This window comes from Rhinatrema bivittatum, chromosome 2 (assembly GCF_901001135.1).
Source record: "Rhinatrema bivittatum chromosome 2, aRhiBiv1.1, whole genome shotgun sequence".
Lineage (NCBI taxonomy): Eukaryota > Metazoa > Chordata > Amphibia > Gymnophiona > Rhinatrematidae > Rhinatrema > Rhinatrema bivittatum.
Window position 1 is genome coordinate 104,278,922 of NC_042616.1, and position 26,871 is coordinate 104,305,792.

At 45.4% G+C, this 26,871-nt stretch overlaps 1 protein-coding gene across 1 annotated transcript in view; it reads left to right on the plus strand.

Annotated features, from left to right (window-relative positions):
* WDR60 (WD repeat domain 60) overlaps window positions 1–26,871 on the plus strand; it is a 373,459-nt gene that overhangs the window by 12,773 nt on the left and 333,815 nt on the right. Inside the window, exons 2-4 of the mRNA XM_029588515.1 lie at window positions 714–767; window positions 8,833–9,220; window positions 24,053–24,129. Of these exons, the coding sequence (XP_029444375.1) occupies window positions 714–767; window positions 8,833–9,220; window positions 24,053–24,129 (519 nt within the window). The remainder of the gene's footprint in view (window positions 1–713; window positions 768–8,832; window positions 9,221–24,052; window positions 24,130–26,871) is intronic.

The following is a 26,871-nucleotide window of genomic DNA, read 5'->3' on the forward strand; positions in this document are numbered from 1 at the left end:
CTATTGGGACGATAGATTATAAAATGGAGAAAATCTCCAGGTAGATGTGAGTGAAGGCTCAGGGTACTGAATCCCAGTAAAGGTTCTTTCTGAAAGTCCAAAAGAGAAGGCGGAAACTCCTAAGCCAAAAGAAAAGAACCTGGAGTACACTAATGCTCAGTTTCATTATGTTTCAAACTGAGTTCACATCTCTGAGCTCTGATGATGAGCAGGATTACCTTGAAAACATGTTAGTAAACTATCTGTAGATAAAAACTCAAATTATGGGTGGGATTTGTGATCCTGAATTTTTTAGGCCTATCTCTAATAATGACCAACTGAAAATCATTTCCTAGAAGTTGATGCACTGGTAGAAACCAGGCATATAAATATGTAAGCGATTGTAGTCTGTTCCATGGAAAGTTACCTATGTCTGAAATCTTGGTCTTGCGAGGGAGGGGAGGGCCAGTTAGAGACCAACATGACTCATGGTCCTTTCCTGTCAGGTTATGTCTGCTAGAGCTCAGAGCTCATTACCTACATGTAAACCGTTGCGACGGTATTTAACTTAGCAACGGTATAGAAAAGTTTTAAAATAAATAAATAAATACCAAAGCCTGTGTTTCTATTTTAAAAAATTGTATATTTTTAAATGTGCAACTATTTTTACTTTTGTGCAGATTAATACTCAGCCATTCTTGTGCTTTCTTCTCATTTAATTATTTCTTTTACAGAGAAAAACTAGAGAGGATACTTGGAGATCAGATGAGCTCAAGAAACATCTTAAAGTAAGTTTTCCTTTTATTAATTTTTGTAAGTGAAGAATACAGCACCAAGATATAGTAAGCTGTAAATTACAAACTCTGGATGTAGGGATGGCTCTCATTCAGTTATAAGTCTTAAACTGGCTCTTGAAACACTGCTGTATATATAAACAGTATTTTTTCTCTCTAAACAGTATTGTTAGTTAGGTTTTTCAAAATATCAATTTGCTTGTTTGTTGGTTCTTTTGCATTATCTATTGACCTTGTTCTAATGTCTCTTCTGTTTTTTTGTCCTAAGATTTTTTTTTACAATTTTTTTTGTTTAAAAAAAAAAAATCTCTTCCTGAGACCATTTTTCAACTGTCCCTACTATACTGTCCCTATAATGTTTGATGTGTATCCATATGGTTTCTGATAAGGGGCTCCCTGATTTACTTTAATTCATAATGGGAAATCTGGCTGATTAAGAAGAATTTTCAAAACCTTTCAGCATACTTGGGAATTAAGAAAAAAATTCAGAATAATGATTTTATTGTTTTTTTTTTTTTTACTGCTAACTGATTCAGCTAACACATTTTGTGTTAACACTTCTGCTTTAATATTATTATTATTTTTCCATCGATAAGCAGACTGGGTGACGTTATCTGGCGGCACCGAATGGCTATGTCTCTCCAAGCTTGTAGAACTTTGTTCTACTCAGCATGTGTGGGAATTCCCACATGGTCGTTGCCTCATGAGCCTCTCCAATCATTTTTTGTCCAAGTTAAAGCATGGACATGTACTTAGTCTCTCTTCTCAAAGTGAAAGTTGTTTTGGCTAAAACCTGTTTTTTGCTTTGCCTCGCCACTTCTTCAGTCCCATAAAAGCCCTTCTAAGTGCTATAAAAAAAAAATTGTTGCGTGAAATGAATTTGCCTGGCATAAAATGTCAGAGTAGAAAAAAAAATCCATGATGTTGAGTGGCTTTAAGAACTGCCCCATGGCAAAGTAATGTCCCTTTCCAATTTATATTATTGATGCCTCGGACTAGACCATGACCAGAAGAAATGTCTTAGCACTCCAGAGACTTGGGTATGGAAGAACCAATGTCATAGCACTCCAGAGACTTGGGTATGGAAGAACTGCATAAATCTCTCTGGAATTGCAGTAGGTATTCCTCCCAAAGTGCAGCATCGTCTGCCTCCTCGGGTAAAGGCTTGCACAGCAGTTCATCCAAAACTTCCTTGTTTGCTCAGGTGGGGTTGATTTTGGATGGACTAGACCTGGACCAGGATCACTGGAGACCTCAGGAAGGAAACAGGAAGTGAAGGTCCTCCGGGCGAGATAGGCAGTGCCTAAAGGTCTAGTTGGAGGTAGGCTGCTGGTCACGTACGAGCAGGCTGGTCTGGTTGTCTCAGGAGCAAAGAGTACCTGAGTGTAGTGCAAGGGTCAAAGCCAGGGTATCAGTTCTAGAAGGGTCAGTTCTGAGAACAGCTGTTCGTGGTCAAGTGAAGCAAAGGTCAGTTCCAGGCAGCAGTCAATGTGGGCAGTAGGCAGGCAATGGTCAGTTCTAGGCAGCGGTCAAATGTAGTCAGGCAAGCAGAGGTCAGAACCGTGAACCAGTCCAAGGAGGTACGACAAGAGGAGGAAAGAAGAGCAGGAATCAGGAGAGACGCTGGAACACGAGGACCATGGGAACACAGGAACACTGGAACGAGACTGGATGAAGGAGGCACAGGAACAAGGAACAGCAAACTAGCTACACCAAAGTGTCGACCCGATTGCCAAGGTGAGGTTCTGGGGATGGGACCTCGCCTTTTATGCAGGGACTATGTGATGTCATCATCGGGTGCTGCGGACTGGGTTCCCGCGCTGGGCCCTTTAAAGGGACGCGTGGTTTGCGCGCGCTTAGGGGCAGGGCCGAAGCTGTGGAGGACGCCGAGCCCCGGCATGAGGAGCACTGAGAGTCGGAAGGCCCCGACAGGCCTGGGGACACCTGGGAGCACCACGGATGGTGGGAGCTGGCCGCGGCTGCCAGAGATGAGGAGCCGGAGCTGGTGGAAGGGAGTGCAAGGTGAGCAGGCCCGGTCGTGGCACCAACGCGGTCAGGACGTGCAACAGTTTGTTTCATTACAAAGGAGACAACTATTCCAGTGGAGGGTGATGCAGCCTTGAAGGATGTGCAAGATTGAATCTGTCTTAAATCATATGCTTCAAATAGCAGCACAAATTGTTTTTATTTCAGTGCGATCAAGAGGAGTTTAGAATGTGTGGGAGGTTCTTGAGGATACTTCCCACTTGGAGCCTGGAGCAGAATATTTCACTGATGCCTCTTTTGATTAGATATATACTGCTTCCAGAAGTATGGCCTCCATAGTAATGGTAAGGAGGCGGCTATGGTTACATAGTTGGTTAGTGGATACAATTTGAACAGTTTCCCTTTAAGAGTAGTTTGCTGTTAGGTGAGGATCTGGAGAAGATGGCCAAAATCTGGGCCGATTCCAAAGACCTGAGACTTCCTGAAGACAAGCCTAGGGTGGTGTGTGTTCAGCTCAAGCCCGTAATTATTTTCAAGACACTAGGAAATTTAATCAGCTGAGTCTTCTAGTGGTCAAAAGTCTTGACAGTTTGGCAGATTTCAGTACTTTTGTACAGCGAAGAGAGGAGGTAAGAATAGATCTTCAGGATCCATGGGATTCTCCTGGGCTTTGCAATAAGTCCTTGAGAATCTAATCCCCACTTCCAGAAATAGGAGGGTGCCTATTTCAATTTTATCAGACTTGGGTCCAAATTACGTCGGTTCATTGAGTCTTGGAGATAATCCAAGATTGCTATGTCATTCAGAAAACGGGAGGCCATAAGAAGTACGCTCGGCCGCCTCATTGATTTGAGAGTAGTGATTCCTGTGCAGAGATCTCAGTGGAGTCAGGGACGCTAATCCATTTATTTCGTAGTTCTAAAAAAGGAGTGATCTCTTTGACTGATTCTGGACCTGAAGCATGTCAGCAGGTTTCTCAGAGTCTCATGCTTCAGGACAGAGACACTAAAATCGGTAATAATGGTGGTGAAGTAAGGGAATTTTTTGACTTCCATACACCTTATGGAAGCTTATCTGCACATACTGATTTAGAAGTACATCAGAAGTTTTTGTTTTGCAGTGCTAGGGAAGCATTTTCAGTTCCAAGCTTTAGCATTTGGGCTGACTTTTCCCTGAGGACATTTTCTAAAATAATGGTAGAGGTGGTAGCAGTGCTATGGAAAGAAGAAATATTGGCACACCCTTACCTGCAAGATTGGCTTATTAGGGCAAATTTGGAATGGGAAAGTGCTCTGGCCACCAGCAAGTGATGGAGTTACAGAAGTTGGCTTTTGGGTTTGTGTCATATTGTGGACTATTGGTCGAAGTGGAGATGACTCCTCCCATGGGGAGGAGCCCCGTGTGGAACAACAATGATTGGCTAGACTCAGTAAGCAGTCACTGAGAAAGGAAAGCTTTATTATACTGCGATAATCTAGTTGAATCTTGTAGTCCAGCAGAATTCCAGTAGCTCAACAGTCTCTGTAGATGATAATATTACCCAGATGTAGCAAAGGTCCGGTAGTATTCCCCAGCGTGGGATAGGCTGTGAACCTGGAGGGTGGAAATGAGAAGAGCTGGAGTGTAGAGGTACTCACAGAGAAGCAGTGTTGAACTTCCTTCGGTAGTTTGAATGATGCAGGGGACCAGAGGTCCAAGGTGCAGAAAAGTACCTAGGAATGCCGAGGGTTCCTGAAAGAAAGCAGACAAGAACCCTGAGGAGCGGGTGCCCTTAGTTAGGCAGAGTAGCTCCGGAGAGCAAGTAGAAGCGAGAGGCACCCGAGGAGCGGGTACCTGGAGCTTCTGTGGAGTGAGATACTCCAAAGGGCAGTGAGGGATCCAAGCGAGCAGCTTAGAAGCGATCAGAGTAGCAAAATCGAAGTCCTTGCTAACTCGTTCATTAGGAGCGGAGCAGAGGTTTAAATACCCGGAGGTACTGACGTCATACAGTGGGGTTGCCCCTGAGGTTCCCGCCATGACGTATTCATAAATGTAGGCAGCGTGCGCGCGCATGCATGCCCTAGGAGGCCTCAGGAAGAAGCATGGCGGACGGGGACGCCCATGCTGGCTCGGAGACGCCGAGGGTTTCGGCAGGCAGCAGCGGAGGTAGCCGTCCTTCCAATGGAGGAGGAAAAGGGTAGAAGAGAGGTGAGGCAGAGCGGTCGCAGCTGTCTCTGACCGACGGATGCAACTTTGGGATGGATAGTGAACTTCTTCAAGAGCAAGTTCTTACCTTTACAAACTCTAGAATATCTGTGAGCTTTGTTTGATGTGAAGTTGGGGTTGAATGTTCTTGACGGAGTTGTGGGTGTAGAAGTTATGACAGGAAGTATAGGGATTAATGTCTGTCACAGTTTCACCAGCTATGCAGCTCATGTGCCAAGCTTCTATCTGCTGCGCATACTTCTTTCCACCAGGTGTCCTCAGCGAGCTTTACTTACAATTCTGCCAGTTACCTCCTCACTGGTCACACCACGCCTCATCCCTACTTAACTCAGCCTACTCCGTACCTCAGTGCCTTTTCTTTGAGTGACCTCGGCTCTCTGACCTGGCCACTTCTATCTCACTATTCTACCATTCCTAGCTTTGTGGCCTCCTGCCTTGCCTAGCCTTGAGGCCTCCAAGCCTTCTGTCTTGCAGCCCATCCAGGCCTCCTGCCTTGCTTGGTGGCCCCTCATCTTGTTCTGTGGTCTCTCTTGGACTCTTGCCCTGCTCTGGGCCCTTCCATGCATTCTGGCCTTGCTAAGCAGCCTCTCATGCCTCCTTGCATTGCTTTGTGCCCTCTTGGGCTTTTCTGTTGTGCCTTACAGCCTCCAGGCCTATTAGGATTACCTGGCCCAGTCTCGTGCCTTGTTGGGCTTTCTTGTTCCCTATTATCTGCCTACTTCAGCCCTGTCCTGGTCTAGTCCAGCCGTGTCCTTGTCCTGCCCAGTCCAGTTCAGTCCAGTCCTGTGTCTGTTCTCCAGGCCTTGCACTTGTCTTTTGCCTCAGATCCAGCCCCAGCTTGTGCTCCATATGCAGCTCCAGCAAGTATCTGTATCCAGCCGTCAGCCAGTACCTGCCTTCTGCTTCCAGCCTGTGCTTTCCCTCTGCTTCCAGTCGGCCTTGCCTCATCCAGCCTGAGCCTGTCCTCAGCTTCCAGCCTGTAGTCAGCTCTCAGACTGTGCCCTGATTTTCCATAGAAGACAATCCAACCAGCCCCCAGAAACGAAACTAAGGAGAGGTAAGGGAGCTGGATAGGTAGAAGAAGAGCTCCAGTCCTGTCTCGCAGCCCTACCCTGCCTCTGTGAGAGAGCTTCCCAACTCCAGCCTACCAGTCCATGACAATGTCATCCTGGAGTCTAACAGTGTGGAACTAACTTCAGCTTCTAGGTTCCATAGTGGCAGTGTTGGATCTAGTTCCCCTGCCAGGGCACATATGCAGCCCATTCAAAGAGTTTTGTTGTCCAGTTGGAATCCTCAATTGTAGGATTATTTCTGGAGGCTTTCAGTGCTGGATCAGGTCAAGAAAAGTCTGCAATGGTGATGAGCTCCAACAATTTGAAGAGAGGAGTGGAACTCAAACCTCCTGGCTGGGTGAAGATGACAATGGATACCAGCTTTTTAAGTTGGGGTGGGGGGGGGGGGGGTGCATTGACAATGACATGTGGCTCTGGGATGTGATTAGTAGAGAGGCTGATTTGTCCATAAATCATTTGGAAACCAGAGCAATTTGGTTGACTCTCCAACCTGTTATTTCCATTATCAGGAGTCAAGCAGTCTGAATAATATCAAACAGTGCCACAGCTTTGGGGTATGTGAATCATCATGGGTCACCAAGAGCCCTTAAGTGTTGGAAGAGAAGGACCTGTGCTTCCATTGGGCAAAAAGGAATCTGAAGATAATATCAGTGATGCACATAGCAAGGATGAAAAAGATTCAGGAAGATTTTCCTAACTGCAATGTGTGTGATCCCGGGGAGTGGTCACTCTCTGGTGGAGTTCGATCAAATAGTGGACAGGTAGGGAGTTCCACTGATGGATTTCATGGTAACCAACTTGAATATGAAGGCTCAAAGGTTTTACGGTTGAAGGAAGGAAAAACGGCCAGCAGGGCTGGACACCTTGATTCAGCCTTGGCCCTCAGACGTATCCCTATATGTGTTTCCTCTTTTGCTGTTGATAGGAAGAGTTATTCAAAGGATTTTGAGGCACCCAGATCTAGTAATTCTGGTGACATGAGACTAGTCAGGGTGTCCCCGGTATGCAGATCTTATCAGGTTGCTGGATGGGAGTCCATTTCAGCTTCTGCAGCAGAGGGATATGCTCATACAGAGCCCTGTCCTCCACGAGGAAGTGGATCACTTTTGTCTTAAGGTCTGGACTTTGATAAGGCTCAGTTAGTTAAGAGCAGTTATTCTTATGAGTTTGTGGAAACTCTGAGGTCCAGGTAAATCTATTTCTATGGCATATGTGAGAGTTTGGAGAATTTTTGAAAACTGATGTTCCACTCAGCAAGTACTTCCCAGGAGTGTTTCAGTGCCCTCAATTCTTGCCTTCTTGCAAGAGGGTCTGGAGAAGGGTTTGGCTCTTAATTCCTTGACAGTTCAGGTTACAGCTATTGCTTGCTAACAGGACTGGGTGTTTGGGGGGGGGGGGAGAGACCCTTATCTTCCCATCCCGACGTTTCTCGGTTCCTGAGAGAAGTAAACACAAGTCAGACTCCAGGTGCATTAGCCCATCCAGTCTTGGGAACTGAACTTGATATTATCCTTCTTGGCAGGTTCTCAGTTTGAACCCATTAGTTCAATTAATCTCAAGTTGCTTACTTTGAAAGTAGTGTTTCTGATGGCAGTTTGGCCAGGAAAATCTTCGAGTTGCAGACCCATTCTTACAGGAACCTTATTTACAGATCATAAAAGACATGGTCAAAGTTTGTATGGTACCTTCTTTTATTCTGAAAGTGGTGTCAGCTTTGAATCAAGTGGTCTATTTGCCTTTGGTTCAGTAAGCAGCTTGTGGAGAGGACTTGGATGTTCTGCATTCCTTGGATGTTGTGATATTGATATATTTGAAAGTCACTAATTAGAAGAACAGATCATTTGTTTGTGAATTTCAGAGGCAATAGAAAGTGTGAGGTATTTTTCCAGGCATCAATTGCATGTTGAATCAAGGAGGTGATTACAGTAGCTTATGATGACAAGGGTAAGCCTTTGCCCAAGCAAGTCAGAGCATATTCCTTGAGATCTCAAGCAGCCTCATAGGCAGAACTGTGTTTGGTTCTCAACAGGATTTTTGTAGGGCAACAACATGGTCGTCTTTGCATTCCTTTTCAAAGTATTACAGCTAGGGAGAAGGTCTCATTCACAGTGGCAGTTTTGAGAGCAGATTTGGCAGTATCCTGCCTTAATCAAGAGTAGCTTGGGTATATCCCATTCATCTTGACTGGTCTGAATGGATGAAAAGGAAGGAGAAATTTAATCTTTCCCAATAATTTCCTTTCCTTGAGTCCAGTCAGATCAGTCCAGAACCTTTCCTTTTCTGCCAAACGAGCTGTTAATTCCAGTTCTGAAGCATGAAGAAACAAAGCTTCTATGCAGCACATAATGTACATGTATGTACCATGCTCATATTGTATATATCTCTGGCATTTCTTGTTCTAGAAGCCTTCTGGAATTAAGGGTTTAAACTTTTAAATTTCTGAAGTTAATTTGTTACAGATAATACCGAAAGACTGAAGTCAGCACAGATGCATATAAGAAGGGATGTCAGCGGGCCTGTTGATCTCTGTTTCCATCTGCTGGTCGGTGGGCAGAACCCATTTGTAGGGACTGGTCTGACTGGACTTAAGGAAAGGAAATGATCAAGTAAGATTACATTTCTCCTTATATAATGTAGATGAGAGAGTACAATTGTGGATTTGTGATCAACTGGTATTAATCTAATAAAGATATAACCACAGATTATTTCCAATTTATTTTTATTTTACTTTTCCTTCAAATTCTTTTTGAAACACAATAAAAGTTATATTGTAGTTTTTTCTTTGCTTGTTTTAGAGTTCATATGCAGGTATTCATCTCGAGGACAAGAAATCTAGAGAAAGAAGATCACAAAGGGATGATGACATAGATGGTGACAGAGAACAGAGACTTAGAAATAAGGAAAAAGAAGAGAGGCATAAACATAGAGACATGGAAAGGGACAGGCAAAGAGAGCTGGATAAAGCTTACCATGGAGAAAGGGACCGAGAGCTGGACAAATTAAAAGAAAGAGAGCACAAGGCACGAAAAGAGAAAAGCAGAGAAAGGGATAAAGGGAGAGACAAAAAATTGAAAGAAGATCTTCTGCGTACTGACATGGAACATGACTTTGAAGAATATGGAAGAAAGGAGTTGGCAAGAAATAGGGAACGAATTGGAAGGCGAGGGAGCCAAGATTCTCTAGGTAGGTTGGACTTCTGTGTTATGAATCTACATTACTCAGAGCTTTTCCCTCTGTGCAGTATTTCAGAAGAACACATAGCTTAGAGTAATAGTTGCATGCTATGTATTAATATATTGCTATCAAACTGTTATTTCTGAAATTCTTTTAGACTGTTCCTCCTGTAATTTCTCTGAACTGCTGGGAGCAGTCAGGCTCTGAATAGTGTCACAGTTAATTCATGTGGAATGGTATCTAATTGGTTCATTTATGACAATTGATTTCCTAGCGTGTAGCCAGATGGACTCAGGACCAATGGATATTGTGCTCTCCTGATAGCAGATGGGAGACGGAGTCAGATTTCAAAGCTGACATCACCCTATATATACCCGTGCAGTAAACCTAGCTCTTCAGTATTTCTCCTTCTCCATAGCAGATGCGGACACTATCCACTCGAGAATAGTGTAACATTTACAAGAAGAAAAAAAGAAAGAAAATTTACCTGCAAGAAGAGAGCCCCGCTTTTCCTGTGGTGAAACCTAAGGGTCCCTCCCACAGTCGAGACTTTCCTGAGGCGAGCCTTGGTCCAGCAGTCAACAGCCAGCGTGGACTTAGCCCCCAGGTTTGCTGAAAGGCAGCGGGTGCAGATTCGAGCGCGGTGGTGAAGGTATCCCCCTCTCCCCCGGCAGCTGGAGAACGCCCGGCATGCGACCAGTAAGCGCCAAGACCAGGTAAGGTAGAAACCTTTACTTTTAAGTCTCCAAGGCTCGAATAGCCGTACCAACCTTCCTCCCGACGAGGTTTAAAATCGGGTTGAGCAGCCCTCCTTGGGCTAGGCCCCGATTCGGTGCAAGGGTCCACATACGTGGAGACCCTCCAGGGGGGTCGCCATCTTGCCATCGGGGTGTTGGCGCCATTTGCCTCCCTCGATCGGCGGTACATACGGGGCAAGTTGGATGGCCAAGGCGCCTAACTTGAGCGCACCCGTAAAGGCTAACACTGAGCTGCGCGCACAACCCAGCCACACGCACAACTCAGCCAGGCGCACAGCTACTCGCACAACTCAGCCGGGCGCACAGCTACGCGCACAACTGTGCCACTCGCACAACTGTGCTGGGCGCATAACTGCACGCGCATCGAAGTTGGACGCACAAACTCCGTACGTGCGCATAACGTCTGTGCACCCGGTGCGCACATCTAAGCTCGCATATCTCCGCGTACAAACAATGGCACCTCCATCAAAAAAGGCCAAGGGACTCCCCCTTTGCCCAGCCTGCCACAAGAGCTGCGCAGCCTGAATTGGAATCTCTCCTATGCAAGCAGTGCGAGCAGTCTCAGGGAGAACCAAGGCAAGACCCCTGCAGCCAGGAGAGGGATTCGGATAGTGCTCCGGACCTATGTATTTCCAACTCTGCCCCCCCCCCCCCCCCCCCCCCACAGGAGGGCACCTCTGGGGTCTACTCTACAACCCCCCATGGGACCAACATGGACCCAGGAACCTTCTCCTGGATGGAATTCTTTAAGGGACTGCAGACTTTTATCCAGGCACAACCAGCCCCCAGGGCACAGCCGACCCAACCCCCGTCGGAAACACAAGCCATGCCCGGCACCTCCTGAGTTCCTCGAGACATGCCCCTCCTAACCCAGAGCCTCCCTACAGGGGATCCAGACATCTCAGAGGACGAAACTGACTCCCTGGAAGAAGGAGAAATCCCCCCAGGGATGGAGCCATACAGAACCATGCTCCGATTCTTCCACAAGGATGAGATACCAACCCTTGTGTCCCAGACTCTAAAGATGCTGGGCCTTGCAGGCACAAACCCTATAACGGAACCAAAGAAGAACCCCATTTTGGTATATCTCTGTAAGGCCTCATGCTACTTTGCTATGTTGGAGCCCATCAAGGAACTGATTGACCTGAAATAGAATGCTCCAGAGGCAAGCTTCAAAGGGGGATGGGTCCTAGAAGCCCTATAATCCGCTGGAACCCATGGCCAAGGAATTTCTACGCTTCCCCAAAATGGATGCTATGATCTGTGCAGTCTCAAAGCACACTATAATTCCCGTGGAGGGAGGAGCGGCACTGAAGAACACCCAGGACAGGCAGCTGGAATCCATCCTTAAGCAGTCCTTTGATGTATCAGCTATGACGCTACAAATTGTTTCCTGCTGCGCATTGGTGGCACGCTGCTGTTTGCTCCTCTCCATGGACACAACTATGCCCGGAGAAAAGATGGAGCCGATGGTCTCGTTCCTTACCGACGCCACAGCAGATCTTGTACGTACCTTGGCCAGGGGTGTCGCCGCTGCAGTGACAGCCAGAAGACAACTATGGCTCCAGAACTGGTCAGCTGACTTGACATCCAAAGCAAACCTCATGAGAATGCCCTTTAAAGGATCTCTTGTTTGGAAGCGAATTGGAGAAATTAGCCAACAAATCGGGCGAATCTCCAGTACCCCGACTACCGGAAGACAGAAACAAAAGAACATTTCAGCGCCCCTCCCTCAGAAGAACCAAGAGCAGAGGATTGCAGCACTTTAGACCTTACAAGAACACACAGTCACAAGCTCCTTGCCCCTCAGGGGAGCAGGCTCAGGGGAGGCTTCGGCCATACCCCACAATGAGGAGACGCAGACCTATCCACAGGAAGAAGACATAGGGGGCAGACTTGCCCTATTCTACCAAAGATGGGTCGAGATAACATCGGACAAGTGGGTCCTAACTATCATTCAAGAAGGGTACTCTCTGGAATTACAAAGCACCCCTCCAGACAAATTTGTGAGATCACCCTGCCACTCCCACTCCCACTCCAAGAGGCTGGCAGTGGAAACCACACTAGCAAGACTAGCAAACCACACTAGCAAAACTACTGGCCACTATTCCACTTATTTTATTGTTCCCAAGAAAGAAGGAGCATTTTGGCCCTTCCTGGACCTCAAGACTGTCAACCGTTACCTGAGGATACCACACTTTTGCATGGAAACCCTATGCTCCGTTATAATGGCGGTACAACCAGGAGAGTTCTTAATCTCCCTGGACCTATCCGAAGCCTACCTTCACATTCCGGACCATCTGGACCACCAGCGATTCCTGTGCTTTACGATTCTGGGGCATCATTACCAGCTCCGGGCGCTACCCTTCGGCCTAGCTACCACTCCCAGAGCCTTCACCAAGATTATGGTAGTTGAGGCAGCAACACTGAGGAAAGAAGGAGTCCTGGTACATCTTTACTTGGACGATTGGCTGATCAGGGCAAAGTCTCCGGAGGAGAGTCACCTTGTGACCACCAGAGTCAAGAATCTACTACAGGAACTCGGGTGGGTCGTGAACACAGCCAAGAGTTGCGTACAGCCCTCTCAGTCTCTGGAGTACCTGGGAGTCCGGTTCGATACCAAACAGAACAAGGTCTTCCTCCCCCCTCCAAGGAGAAGGAAACTGATGGGCCAATTGTGAAAACTGTTGACCTCGGCCCTCTCCAAGGTATGGGACTACCTCCAAGTCCTCGGCCTCATGACGTCAACTCTAGAAGTTGTTCCATGGGCAAGGACCCATATGCAACCGCTACAACATTCTCTACTGACAAGATGGAACCCAGCATCCCAGAACTACTCAATTCACCTCCAGCTACCGACAGAGGTTCAGAACCAGCTCCAATGGTGGCTACAGGAAGACCACCTAAGCAGGGGAATAAACCTATCCCATCTGAACTGGATCGAACTCACCACAGATGCTAGCCTGCGAGGGTGGGGAGCTCCACTGTCAGAAACTGACAACCCAGGGGCAATGGTACAAGGAAGAGATGAGCTGGAACATAAACTGCCTGGAAGCTCGAGCAGTCAGACTAGCCTGCCTACGATTCAGCCACAGACTCCGAGGCGAGTCAGTCAGAGTCATGTCGGACAACGCGACAACCGTTGCCTACATCAACCGCCAGGGAGAAACCAAGAGCCAGCAGGTGTCCCTAGAGATAGACCCCCTCATGGCGTGGGCGGAAATAAATCTGCAAGGGATTTCAGTCTCCCACATCGCGGGAAAAGACAGCGTCTCAGCAGACTACCTCAGCAGGGAGAGCCTAGACCCGGTGGAATGGTCGCTGGCAGACACGGCCTTCCAGCTGATAGTAAATCGATGGGGCCGCCCAGTCATGGACCTACTGGCAATGCATCTCAATGCCCAGGTCCCCAGGTTTTTCAGTCACAGACGAGAACCACAATCTCAGGGAATCAACGCTCTCGTCCAGAACTGGCCAGAGGAAGACCTCCTGTATGCCTTCCCACCATGGCCACTACTGGGCAAAATCATCCTCAAGATAGAGCACCACAAGGGACTAGTCCTACTAGTCGCCCCAGACTGGCCAAGATGGCCATGGTACGCGGACATGCAAAGACTACTGGCAGGGAACCCTCTGCGTCTACCCCCATACAAGGACCTTCTTCAGCAGGGACCGATCTCCCACGAAGACCCAGCTCAATTCTCTCTTACAGTATGGCCCTTGAGAGGACTAGCCTAAAGAAGTATGGCTACTCAAAAGTCGTGATTGACACCCTGCTCCAGGCGCGCAAGTTCTCCACATCTCTGTCTTACATACGGATCTGGAGAATATTTGAAGCCTGGTGCGAAGACCGTGGTCTCCTCCCGAGGACAGCCAAGATTCCCACAATCCTGGAATTCCTGCAGGACGGCATGAAGAAGGGGTTGTCTCTCAACTCCCTCAAGATCCAAGTCGCAGCACTGGCCTGCTTCAGATCCGATGTGGACGGTACCAGACTATCAATCCATCCAGATGTGTCTCGCTTCCTGAAAGGGGTTAAGCCACTCCGACCACCCCTAAAGTGGCCGGTGCCCCTATGGAACCTCAACCTAGTACTAGAATTCCTAGCAGGGGACTCTTTCAGACCAACATGTGGCCTGTCACTACGTCTCCTGACCTTAAAGACAGCATTCTTGGTCGAAATATGTTGAGCCCAGCGCATCTCCGAACTGCAAGCCCTATCCTGCTGGGAACCGTTCCTCAGGTTCACCTCGTGCACCATACAGCTGCGTACTGTTCCATCCTTCTGAAAGTGGTTTCCCAGTTCCACATGAACCAAACCATATCTTTACCAGCTCCAGATGGGCACAAGGACTCGGAAGACTCACGCCTCCTTCGCCACCTGAATGTCGGCAGAATCCTAGTCCAATACTTGAAAAGATCGGAACCCTTGCCCAAACAGATCACCTGTTCGTTCTTCACAGCGGGAAGAAACAAGGGGAAGCGGCATCGCGGGTGACCATAGCCCGCTGGATCAAATAAGCAATCAAGGCTGCCTACATAGAGGCGGGAAAGCCATTACCTTTACATGTCAAGGCTCATTCTACAAGGGCCCAGGCAGCCTCCTGGGCCGAAACCAAGCTGTCACCGGCCGAGATCTGTCGAGCGGCAACATGGCCCTCCCTACACACCTTCTCCAGGTTCTACCGCCTGGATGTTCAGGCCAGGGAGGATACAGCCTTCGCAAGGGCAGTACTAAGTGGGCCATGGGCAGCCTCCCACCCTGTGCGGGAGTAGCTTTTGTACACCCATTGGTCCTGAATCCATCTGGCTACAAGCTAGGAAATGGAGAAATTACTTACCTGATAATTTTGTTTTCCTTAGTGTAGACAGATGGACTCAGCATCCCGCCCATGGCTGTTCCTGCAACCGAGAACATCAGATAACAAATCTCGAGATTAAGCGAATATGGGTAAGCCAAAGCCTACCCCGGCGGTCTCCAGTTAAAAAATTTTTTTTTTAAATTATATATATAATCAGTTGAACCAGTTCAAGGTTAATCAAGTTGAATCAATTATTAAGCACCATATATCCACACTGGCTTTTCAAAGACAATACTGACCAGCTAGGATTACTGCCGGTGTATATGTAGGGTGACGTCAGCTTTGAAATCTGACTCCATCTCCCATCTGCTATCAGGAGAGCACAATACCCATTGGTCCTGAGTCCATCTGTCTACACTGAGGAAAACGAAATTATCAGATAAGTAATTTCTCCATTATGGACCAAATAGATTGGTAAATGTAGAGTAAGCTGTGAGATTCCTGCTAACATGATTATTAGAAGATAAAGGGAACTGTGGGGGATGAAAATGAAAACATTTATAATATATTTCTCCTTGCTGTGTTTCCTATGAGGAAAGGCTCAAAGAAGGTAGGGCTGTTTATCTTAGAGAAGAGATGGCTGAGGGGGGAAATGATGGAGGTCTACAAAATTATGAGAGGACTAGAATTGGTAAATGTGAATCAATTGTTTACACTTTCAGATAATACAAGCAGATTGTGATAAATTGCAGGAAGACCTTGTGAGACTGGAAAATTGGGCATCGAAATGGCAGATGAAATTTAATGTGGATAAGTGCAAGGTGATGCATATAGAGAAAAATAACCCATGCTATAGTTTCACAATGTTAGGTTCCATTTTAGGTGCTACTACCCAAGAAAGAGATCTAGGCGTCATAGTGGATAACACATTGAAATTGTCGGTTCAGTGTGCTGAGGCTGTCAAAAAAGCAAACAGAATGTTGGGAATTATTAGAAAGGGAATGGTGAATAAAACGGAAAATGTCATAATGCCTCTATATCGCTCCATGGTGAGACCGCACCTTGAATACTCTGTACTATTCTGGTCGCCACATCTCAAAAAAGATATAATTGCGATGGAGAAGGTACAGAGAAGGGCTACCACAATGATAAGGGGAATGGAACAGCTCCCCTCTGAAGAAAGACTAAAGAGGTTAGGACTTTTCAGCTTGGAGAAGAGACGGCTGAGGGGGGATATGATAGAGGTGTTTAAAATCAAGAGAGGTCTAGAACGGGTAGATGTGAATCAGTTATTTACTCTTTCGGATAATAGAAAGACTAGGGGGCACTCCATGAAGTTAGCATGTGGCACATTTAAAACTAATCGGAGAAAGTTCTTTTTCACTCAACGCACAATTAAACTCTGGAATTTGTTGCCAGAGGATGTGGTTAGTGCAGTTAGTATAGCTGTGTTTAAAAAAGGATTGGATAAGTTCTTGGAGGAGAAGTCCATTACCTGCTATTAAGTTGACTTAGATAATAACCACCGCTGTTACTAGCAACGGTAACATGGAATAGACTTAGTTTTTGGGTACTTACCAGGTTCTTATAGCCTGGATTGGCCACTGTTGGAAACAGGATCCTGGGCTTGATGGACCCTTGGTCTGACCCAGTATGGCATGTTCTTAAGGACTAGGGGGCACTCTATGAATTTAGATTGGAGAACATTTAAAACAAATTGGAAAAATTTATTTTCATGCATTGCACAATTAAGCTCTGGAATTCATTGCTGGAGGATGTGGTTAAGGAAGTTAGCTTAGCTGGGTTTAAAAGAGGTTTGGCCAAGTTCCTGGAGACAAATACCATAAACTGCTCTTAGACAAGTTGACTGATTACTGACATTAGCATGGGATCTGTTTAATGTTTGGGTACTTGCCAGGTACTTTTATCCTAGATTATCCACTATTGGAAACAGGATGCTGGGCTTGATGGACCCTTGGTCTGACCCAGTATGGCAACTTCTTATGTTTTTATATTCTAGGTTTTTTTTTATTGTGAGAATGCCAGCAAAGCGAAATTTTAACCTCTCTGTGATATTGTAGTGTGTGGCCTTGGGCTTCAACGGCCAGGAGGTGCCAGATTACAGGAAATAGCCTAGACTTCAGGTTCCAACTTAAGGGCAACTTTATTATGTACAGAACAAAAATACAGAGCCAGTTTACCCCAGCGGCTTCTACATTAAAACTTCAGATGTACTTGCACATTCAGGGTGTTAGCGTATTCCCTGGAGTTTCCTCCTACTGTTCTAGGCCTTTGTGCTCTTGCCTGGACTTTTATTTTCCTCCCCAGGAACCTGTGCTGGGTTACCATCTTGGATATTACTTAAGGCAGACCAAGCTGGATAGGTCTGCCTTAAGTAATAGCTGGTGGTCTAATCCCTTCACACTGTCATATAGCAGTATCCACCTATGTTAAGAAACTGTGGGCCTTCTTCCAACAAAATCACTTGAACTACACAAGCAGGAGTAAAATTTATAAAGGCTTATGTTAGATGGTGTGCAAGCTATTCAACATTATCTGAGTAGGTGAGAGTCTTCACAGTGGGTGATGTCTTTGCATAGAACCTTGGTTGGAAACTTGACTGATCTAATCACCAAAGCCCAAAATCAATGTAATCTGAGGACCAACACACAATACACAATGTCTCTCAATAATATCTTTATTAATCTGTTCCACCGCTAGTATCTTATGTCTTTCTTCTTGTTATTAAATTTATTTTTATTTATATTTTTGTAGGACCTTCAAGTACTTAGAATGTACAAAACATCCAGGTTTTACTTACAAGTCCAATTTTATTTTATTTTATTCATTTTTCTCTTTTTTTCACTTAAAAATCCCCATTTTCAGAGGTTCACCATATATTCAAAAGCTTATATACTATATTGAAGATCCCACATACAAGCAGTCTCTGTTTATCGTACCAACTTTTTTTCAAGACTGAATGTAAAACGCCGCTTATCTCAGTATTCCATTTTACTGCCCCGACCTGGATCCAAGTTTCGATGCCTGCCTCAGGGGGTCTCTTTTTCACCTTTTCAAGATTCTTCTTACCCACTCAAACGTCAGACTGCTCGACCAAACTTTTACCGCAGTGCTTCACTGGCGTTTCTTTTCCCTTCAAAGATGGGCTCCGTGAACAGGAACGCAACAATAAGCTCCTGGGTTCAAGCCTCTTGGTCTAATTCCAGTGTGTGTGTGTGCGCTTAAGCTCCTAAGGTATAGTCCTGTTTCTATGCAGGTGAGCCTCTGAGTAAATTCCACTGTATGTGGACTGAACCCAAAATAAATTTGTCAATGAGGCTGGGATTCCAGGTTGTCTAGTTTGTCTGAACTGTAGGGTATCATTGAGTGGTTGGTTGCATATTTGTCAATTTTTCCCTTCCCATTTATAGTTCTTTTGCCTGATAAGAGGCAATTAGTGGAAAAAGAGATGTTACAACAAGATAGAGGCAAAAACGGAGAGAAGGGATTGGGAAAAAAGGAATAGGTTACTACCTCTAATTTACACACCAATGAGTTTGTTGTCAACCAATTAGGAAAATGGTATGCAATTATAATTTTATCTCATATATATTAATGGGATTGAATTCTTGTGAGTCATATGATTTTTTTGTCAATTGAGCCAGAAGGCAAAATGTAAACTCAGTATTGAACCTTAGCATACTTTATAGCATTTGAGGATACATTCTAGCATTTCTGCAGCCTTGCATATATTTTCAGATCAGATCAGTGCAATGATCTTTAGTTTGGTGACAGTGAAGAAATAGTTTAGCTTCATAGGAAAACCTTTTCAAAGCACCCCTACACCAAGATAACGTACAATGCCTTTTCCCTTCCCCATACTCCTTGTCTATATTTATTTATTTAGACATTTTGGGGCGGATTTTCAGAGCCCTGCTCGCGTAAATCCGCCCAAAACCGGGCGGATTTACGCGAGCAGGGCCCTGCGCGCCGGTGAGCCTATTTTACATAGGCTCACCGGCGCGCGCAGAACCCCGGGACTCGCGTAAGTCCCGGGGTTTTCGGAGTGGGCGTGTCGGGAGGCGTGTCGGGGGGGCGGGGCCGGAGCGCGCGGCGTTGCGGGGGCATGTCGGCAGCGTTTTGGGGGCGGGTACGGGGGCGTGGCTATGGCCCGGGGGCGTGGCCGCGCCCTCCGTACCCGCCCCCAGGTCGCGGCCCGGCACGCAGGAGGCCCGCTGGCGCGCGGGGATTTACGCCTCCCGGAGGGAGGCGTAAATCCCCCGACAAAGGTAGGATGGGGGTTTAGACAGGGCCGGGCGGGTGGGTTAGGTAGGGGAAGGGAGGGGAAGGTGAGGGGAGGGCAAAGGAAAGTTCCCTTCTAGGCCGCTCCGATTTCGGAGCGGCCTAGGAGGGAACAGGGGTAGGCTGCGCGGCTCGGCGCGCGCAGGCTATACGAAATCGATAGCCTTGCGCGCGCCGATCCAGGATTTTAGCCGATACGCGCGACTACGCGCGTATCTACTAAAATCCAGCGTACTTTTGTTTGCGCCTGGAGCGCAAACAAAAGTAGGCTGTTCGCGCTCGTCTGAAAATCTACCCCTTTATATATTGTTGTTCCATGTAAATATCACAACTGTTTACAAAAATAACATTCATAGCTATAAATCAGCAGGTAATGACGGGTTACAGGGTTAGTATTTACCAACAGGCATTAACACCTATTCAACAGGCATTAACATCTATCAAATGAAGTGATCCACTACATATGAACTAACAATCTAGAACAAAAGATGTAAAGTATAGAAATAAATTAAAATAACAAATTTCACATTTTTGTCAGTGTGTGGAGCTTTTTACAATCTCTCGGAGTACGCTGATGCCATTTCCTACCTGTATGGATGGCCATCACATCCGAACTCTGGGTATTATGAATAATACAAGAAGATTACTCCCTAAACTTTCAATCCATCCCCCCCACTCCACACCTAGTGCATACAAGACGCCTACCTGCGCACTACGATCAGATACACTTGGAGATCAACAGTTTACTCCAACAACAATGTATCCATGAACTACCTGTAGTGCAGTTTCACAAAGGATTCTATTCCCAATACTTCCTCATACCCAAGAAGTCAGGAGGATTACGTCCCATCCTGGATTTCCAAGCGCTCAACAAACACTTGATGACAGAAACATTCAAGATGACTTCTCTCAAGTCCATTTTCGCCTTCATTCAACCCAGCAATTGGATGTGCTCCCTGAACTTCAAGGATGCTTATTCCCACATACCGATGCACCTGGCTTCATGGCGGTGCCTCTGCTTTATGGCCACTGGCTGCCACTTTCAATACAAGGTACTCCCATTTGGCCTCTCCTTAGCTCCCATAGTTTTCACCAAATGCCTAGCGGTAGTGGTTGCTCACCTTCGACGACAAGGAATCCAAATATTCCCCTATCTGGACGATTGGCTGCTAGTAGCTCCCAGCCCATCTTTCCTACAGGCCAATCTCATTACTACCATCAAATGTCTGGATGGCTTGGGCCTATTGGTCAGTTACGAGAAATCGAACCTGCAACCCTCTCAAGCCTTGCAGTTCATTGGAGCCCATATTGACACCTCTATGGACAGGACCTTCCTTCCCAAGGCCTGAGCTCTCAAGTTGACATCGCTCGCACACTGCCTACGGCAGTATACCACTGCCCCTGCTCGCCAGATCTTAACACTCCTGGGACATTTGGCAGCAGCTATCTATGTGGTTTCCCACAAAAGTCTCCACATGCGGTGTCTGCAATGGGGCCTAAAGACCCAATGGAATCAGTTCTCCAAACGTCTCTTTATGCCCGTCACCATCACACACAGCATGAAGTAGGACTTGTACTGGTGAGCTCTCGCAGTAGGAGCCCCACTGCGACCCCCAGCCCATCATATCATATACTCACCACAGACGCGACCACCAAATGATGGGGTGCTCACCTAATCAACCTGCAAACTCAGGGCCTATGGTCCGTGTGCGAACGGATGCAGCAAATCAATCTACTGGAACTGAGAGCAATTCGAAATGCTTTCCAAGCCTTCGAGACAACACTAAAGGGGAAAACAGTCATGATCCATACGCACAATCAGGTGGCCATGTTTTACATAAAGAAGGAGGGTCCGGTTCTTGGACTCTATGTAAGGAAGCAATAAAAATTCTGGAATGGGTGAACAAAAAAATCCATTACCCTGCAGACCACCTACCTTCCTGGCAACAACAACTTCAGAGTGGACAAATTGAGCAGAATGTTTCATCCCCACGAATGGGTAATTTATCAGGATGTGGCACTCAAACTTTTTCAAACCTGGGGCCGGCCACGCATCGATCTCTTCGTTACGGAGTGCAACTGCAAGGTACAGACTTTCTGCTTGGTATATCCCAGCTCCCAGAGACTAGTGCAGGACGCATTTCTCATAGACTGGACGGACGGTCTGCTGTATGCCTTCCCCCCCAATACCCCTGATATCTCACACAGTCCAAAAATGTATCACAGACAACGCAGATCTCATTCTAATCGCTCCGGCGTGGCCCAGTCAGCCGTGGTAACTGTATCTGATTCGACTATCAGTGGACCGACCAATTTCCCCTGGGAAGCAATCCCCGCCTCCTCACCCAAGAAGGAGGTTCTCTCCTGCATCCACTCCATTCCTCTCTGACCTGTCAACTCAGCTGCAGGATATCCTAATCTCCTCTAGAAAGCCCTCCATGAGAATAAATTACCAACGGAAATGGGCACGTATGGAAATGGGCAGGTATGCTTCCTGGTGCTCGGACAACGTAATGGACCCACTCACCTGTCCATCAGAACGACTATTGGCATATCTTCATTTACTCTACCAAAATAGGGCTAGCCATGGCCTCAGTCAGAGTCCACCTAAGTGCCATAGCAGCTTATCACTCCCTGCACAATGAGACACTGATATCCTCTCATTTAGAGATTTATGAAAGGTGTGCTACATTTCCGCCCACCGATCCAGAAGCCTCCCATACTTGGGACTTAAATATTGTGCTAGAGCAACTCATGCTACCACCCTTCGAACCTCTGGGTACTTGCCATCCCAGATTCCTTTCCTGGAAGGTACTCTTTCTAGTCGCACTCACCTCTGCGAGACGTGTCAGTGAGCTACAAGCCCTGGTACACTATTCTCCATATCTGGAGTTCTACCACAACAAGGTCACATTAACATAGAAATGATGGCAGAAGAAGACCAAACATCCCAGCTTCCTTCCTAAGATGGTTTCATCTTTCCACCTCAATCAGTCTATCACTCTTCCAACCTTCTGCTCTAAGCCTAATAACAATGATGCAGAACGTAGACTATATACACTGGATTGTAAGCGGGCACTCGCTTACTATAAATGCAGAACAGACTCCGACAATAGAGTATTGCAGCTCTTCATCTCCTTTAACCCTAATGCCCCAGGACTACCCGTTTCCAAGAGAACCCTGTCAACTTGGATCTCAAACTGCATACGGTTCTGCTACCAGAAGCGATCAGAGAACTTAGCTTCATCACCTAAAGTACACCAGGTCTGTGCTATGGCGGCTTTCATAGCTCACCTACATGTCATGCCCATTCTGGACACTTGCAAGGCTGCCACCTGGTCCTCGCTACATACATTCACCACCCACTACTGCTTGGACAAGCTCACAGTGGCTGACGCTAACATGGGCACAACGATTCTCGAAACGGGCACTTCCTAATGCGACAAACCAAACAGGGAACTGTCCGCATGCCTTATCCTTTGTCTTGAACGCATAACCAAACTCATCACAAACATGGTCAAGACCTTTGCGCTCAAGTCACCGGCTGGGGACTCCCAGGCAGCATAGCTAATTCATGCTGCTTATCTACGGGAAAAGAGCAAGTTTGCTTACCGTAAGCGGTGTTCCGTAGATAGCAGATGAATTAGCCATGCTGACCCTCCTGTCTCCCCGGACGGTTCTTTCTACCTTTCATCTGCTTAGACACGGTCTGAGGAGACTGAGGGAAGCGGGGGAGGTGCCAAGCAGGCATTCACTACACCAAGACTCAGTTCTTTACTTTGAGAGCTCCACCACCTACAGGACCGGAGGACATCCCAGACAGCATGGCTAATTCATCTGCTATCTACGGAAAACACCATTTACAGTAAGCAAACTTTCTCTTAATTCCCCCCTCTCTGAGTAACTTTCTGTCTACCCTGCTCTTTCTAAACAGATTATTGCTTAGAATGACTATATTACAGGTTTGGTATGAATTATATCTCTGTTACCTCACCAACATCTAAATTTCTCTCTGCCATCGTCTTTCTATTGTTTAGTCAGTAAGTAAGATGATGGCTCTTTCCCACATCCTTTTGCTTGGCCATAACTAATCTTGCTGATTTGCTGGCAATACTGTAGCATTTCTGAGATGCCAAGAACTGGCAAAATATTCAAGAATTACAACCTGCAAAAAAAATAACTTCACTTGTCCTGCTGAGCTCTTGTAACTCTAGTTTATTTCCTAGAACCTGAAACAGATCTTGCTAGCTTTACATTCTGAAATAGTAACTAATTTGTTCTTTATTTTGCCTGTCAGAGTTTGACTGGGCTCAAGCTGTTGTTCTTTTGCCTCTTCTTGTAGGCTCGAATCACATTGAAATTATACTGAAATTGCCTTGTAACAGCTTCCTTTTGAAATTCCTTTTGTGTTAACATAACAATTGATTTTTATACATGGCTCATTTAGTAATTATGCTTTGGATATGTGATGGTGATTCATTTTGTTGATTTAAAACCACTAAAGACAGTTTGGAACAGCTGTTACCATAAGTATTTGTTCAACTATTGTATGGTGATAGATTTTATGGAAATTTTCTCTTGATCAAGCAAACTTTAGATAATAAACTCTTTATGATCTGAAGAGCTATTGTGTTTTTATGGTTCTGTTACATCTGTAGTAAAGTAAAGGTCACAAAGCTTTAAAAGCAGCGTCCAGTGCTAAAAATCACTTAAAAAATGAAATTTTTGGGTTTTGTTTGTTCTAAACTTCAGGCCATATCTGCCTAGTTCACTGGTTGAAACTCACTTTTACCCCACATTTTTAACGCACACTAAGAAGAATGTTTGAATCGCCAGACCTTTCTTTCCCTAGCAGATATCATTAGTCAGTGCTGATCTCCGCTATTGAAAGAATCTAATGGAGATTTACATTACATTGCAGGACGTTTTCAGTGGAAAAACCTCTAATGCTTGAATGGTTGTTTGTTAATTGATTGTAGAGAAAGAAAGACAAAGGAATGAAGACAGAGAAAGGAGACATCAGGAAAGGAAGGAAAAGGAAGGAAGAATCAAAGAAGTAAGTGTTTCACTGTGGCCTGAAATGAGAGAAATTTCATTACCACAGCAGTAAATAGTTTTAATTTACTTATCAAAAAAATCCTTGGAGCATAATTCTATAAAATAAAGGGGAGTCTAAAACTGTGTTGTTCAGATATAGTTGCTATCTGGGCCTGTCTAAGGCTTCTGTTCTTTGTGTTCTGTGTGCACAATAAAAATTGTCAAATTAAAAAAAAAGTACCTCAACATTGTAACATAACTTCTCTGTCTGAAGTTTATTTTGCAACTTGGGCTTAGAATGTTATTTAACTTGTCTTTAGGGTGATGGTGCTTCTTTTTATGGTGAAGGACTTACACTAATTACAGACAGAAAAAATGCCAAGTTTGAACAAAGTTTTGTTCATCAAACTTCAGTTTTGTGCAATCTAATCCGTATTTTGTATCTAGTTCAATAAGGAATCGTTTAATTAACTAAATGTTCTGCACAAATGATTTGATCTTGAAATGTTGCTACCTTGAGCCCCAATATAATAAGGTGCACTTAGCTGTCGTACATGTTAATGCCTGTTGACAAGCAGCATGAATCAGCCATAATGTGTGTGTGACATCATCTGACAGCACCAAGATGGACCCAGCTGTCAGTGCTTAGTAAAAGTCTTACTGAACATATATGGGAGTTCCTCTACTACACATATGCTGCTTTGTGAGCCCTCAGACTTTCTTCATCTGAGCTGCTGTATGGACATGTTCCCAGTTTCTCTCTATATTTTTGTGGTAGCCTTGTTAGTTGACATTAGTACACACAGTAAGGCCCAGTTCCTAGGAAATTCAATTTAATGTGCAATATATTAAGATTTTTTTGTGAGGGAAAGACTTCATCTAGCACATTGTGATATCAATCACTTGAACTTGAGAGTGCTACCGATATAATAATAAATCTGATAATCCCTTCTTTTTAAATTTTCTTAACATGAGACATTGAAATCTTCAAATGTGAAAAATGTAATTCAAAAACGTGTATACAACTTCATGGAGCAGGCGTTATGTCGCCGTTCCAAATTTGAGAGTGCATTTGACTGCAGCCAATTATGGCAAAAGGTGATTCACATTGGGCTCTGGTTTAAATCCAGTGCATCCGAGCATTTTAATCTCAGAGATAATCATAAGATAAATTTGTACTTTTTTGATAATTCCTCCAGAAGAGGAGGAAAGGAAAGGGGGTTCAGGGGGTACTGGCTACACCCAGAACACTCAATGAAGGTTTCAGGATCCAGACTCCAGATGTAAAAATAGGTGACCGATTGACACATTTTTTCTGGAAGTGGGTTCAAATACCTCAGATTAGTGGATTCTGGAGATGATTTGCGACAAATTTGCATTGGAGTTTTTCCATCTGTTAGCAGATACTTTTATTGTTTCTCTTTGTTCATCCTTTCAAAAGAAAGAGGCAGTTCCTCAGTCTCAATGGGGCAGGGCTTGGTATTCTATTTGTGGTTCCCAAGAATGAAGGGCATTTTCATCCTATTTTAGATTTGAGAAAGGTAAACACGGTCTTGGAGCCTCATATCAGGATGGAAACCTTACAATCAGTGAGACAAGGGGAATTTTTAAAGTAATTGGATTGTATATTAGTGTACCTCCATTTCTCTTTCACAGTACTGAATGGTCATTTTCAGTTTCATAGAAACATAGAAAATGACGGCAGAAAAAGACCAATTGGTCCATCTAGTCTGCCCAGCAAGCTTCCACACTTATTTTCCCATACTTATATGTTTCATCAACCTTGTTGGTAACTGTTTGATTCAAATTTCCTGCCATCCCCTTTCATTGATGCAGAGAGCAAGGAGTTGCATCAAAGGTGAGCTTAAGGCTTATGGTTAAGGGTAGTAATCGCCGCATCCAGCAAGTTACCCTGATGCTTGTTTGCCCAGACTGCACAGATCGATGCTTTGTTGGATGTTGTCTGAATGTAAATCCTTTTTTCCTCATTTCCCCCTACCGTTGAAGTAGAGAGCAATGCTGTATATGCTTTCAAAGTGATGTATTAGGCTTAAATGGTTTAGGGTAGTAACCGCCGTAATAAGCAAGCTACCCCCACGCTTATTTGTTTACCCAGATTATGAAATTCAGTCGTTTTTGGTTGTTGTCTGAATGCAAATCTCTTTTCCACATTTCCCCCTGCTGTAGAAGCAGAGAGCAATGCTGTATATGTATTCAAAGTGATGTATCGGGCTTAATTAGTTTAGGGTAGTACCGCTGTGATAAGCAAGCTACCCCCATGCTTTACCCCATTGTGAAGGTCATTCCTTTTTGGTTGTTATCTGATTGCAAATCCTCTCTTCCACATTTCCCCTTGCTGTTGAAGGAGAGAGCAATGTTGGGGTTGCATTAACCGTGCAAAGGCTTTTTGATTAAGGGTAGTAATCACAAGGTAGTAGCCAACATTCCAGCAAGCCGCCCCCATGGCTCTACTCTTCATTCCCATCCTCTAGCCTTTATGGATCCACAGGGCCAGATTTTTAAACTTATGTGCGGGCGTAGATTTGTTCGCGAACAAATCTACGCCCGATTTTATAACATGCATGCGCTGCCGCGCGCATGTTATAGAATCCAGGGTCGGCGCATGCAAGGGAGTGCACACATTTATTTATTTATTAGTTTTTATATACCGGTGTTCAATTTGGAATATCACATTGGTTTACATTGTAACTGTATTCAAGAAGAAGGGGCTTCCTGTTTTACATTATAACATCAATATAGT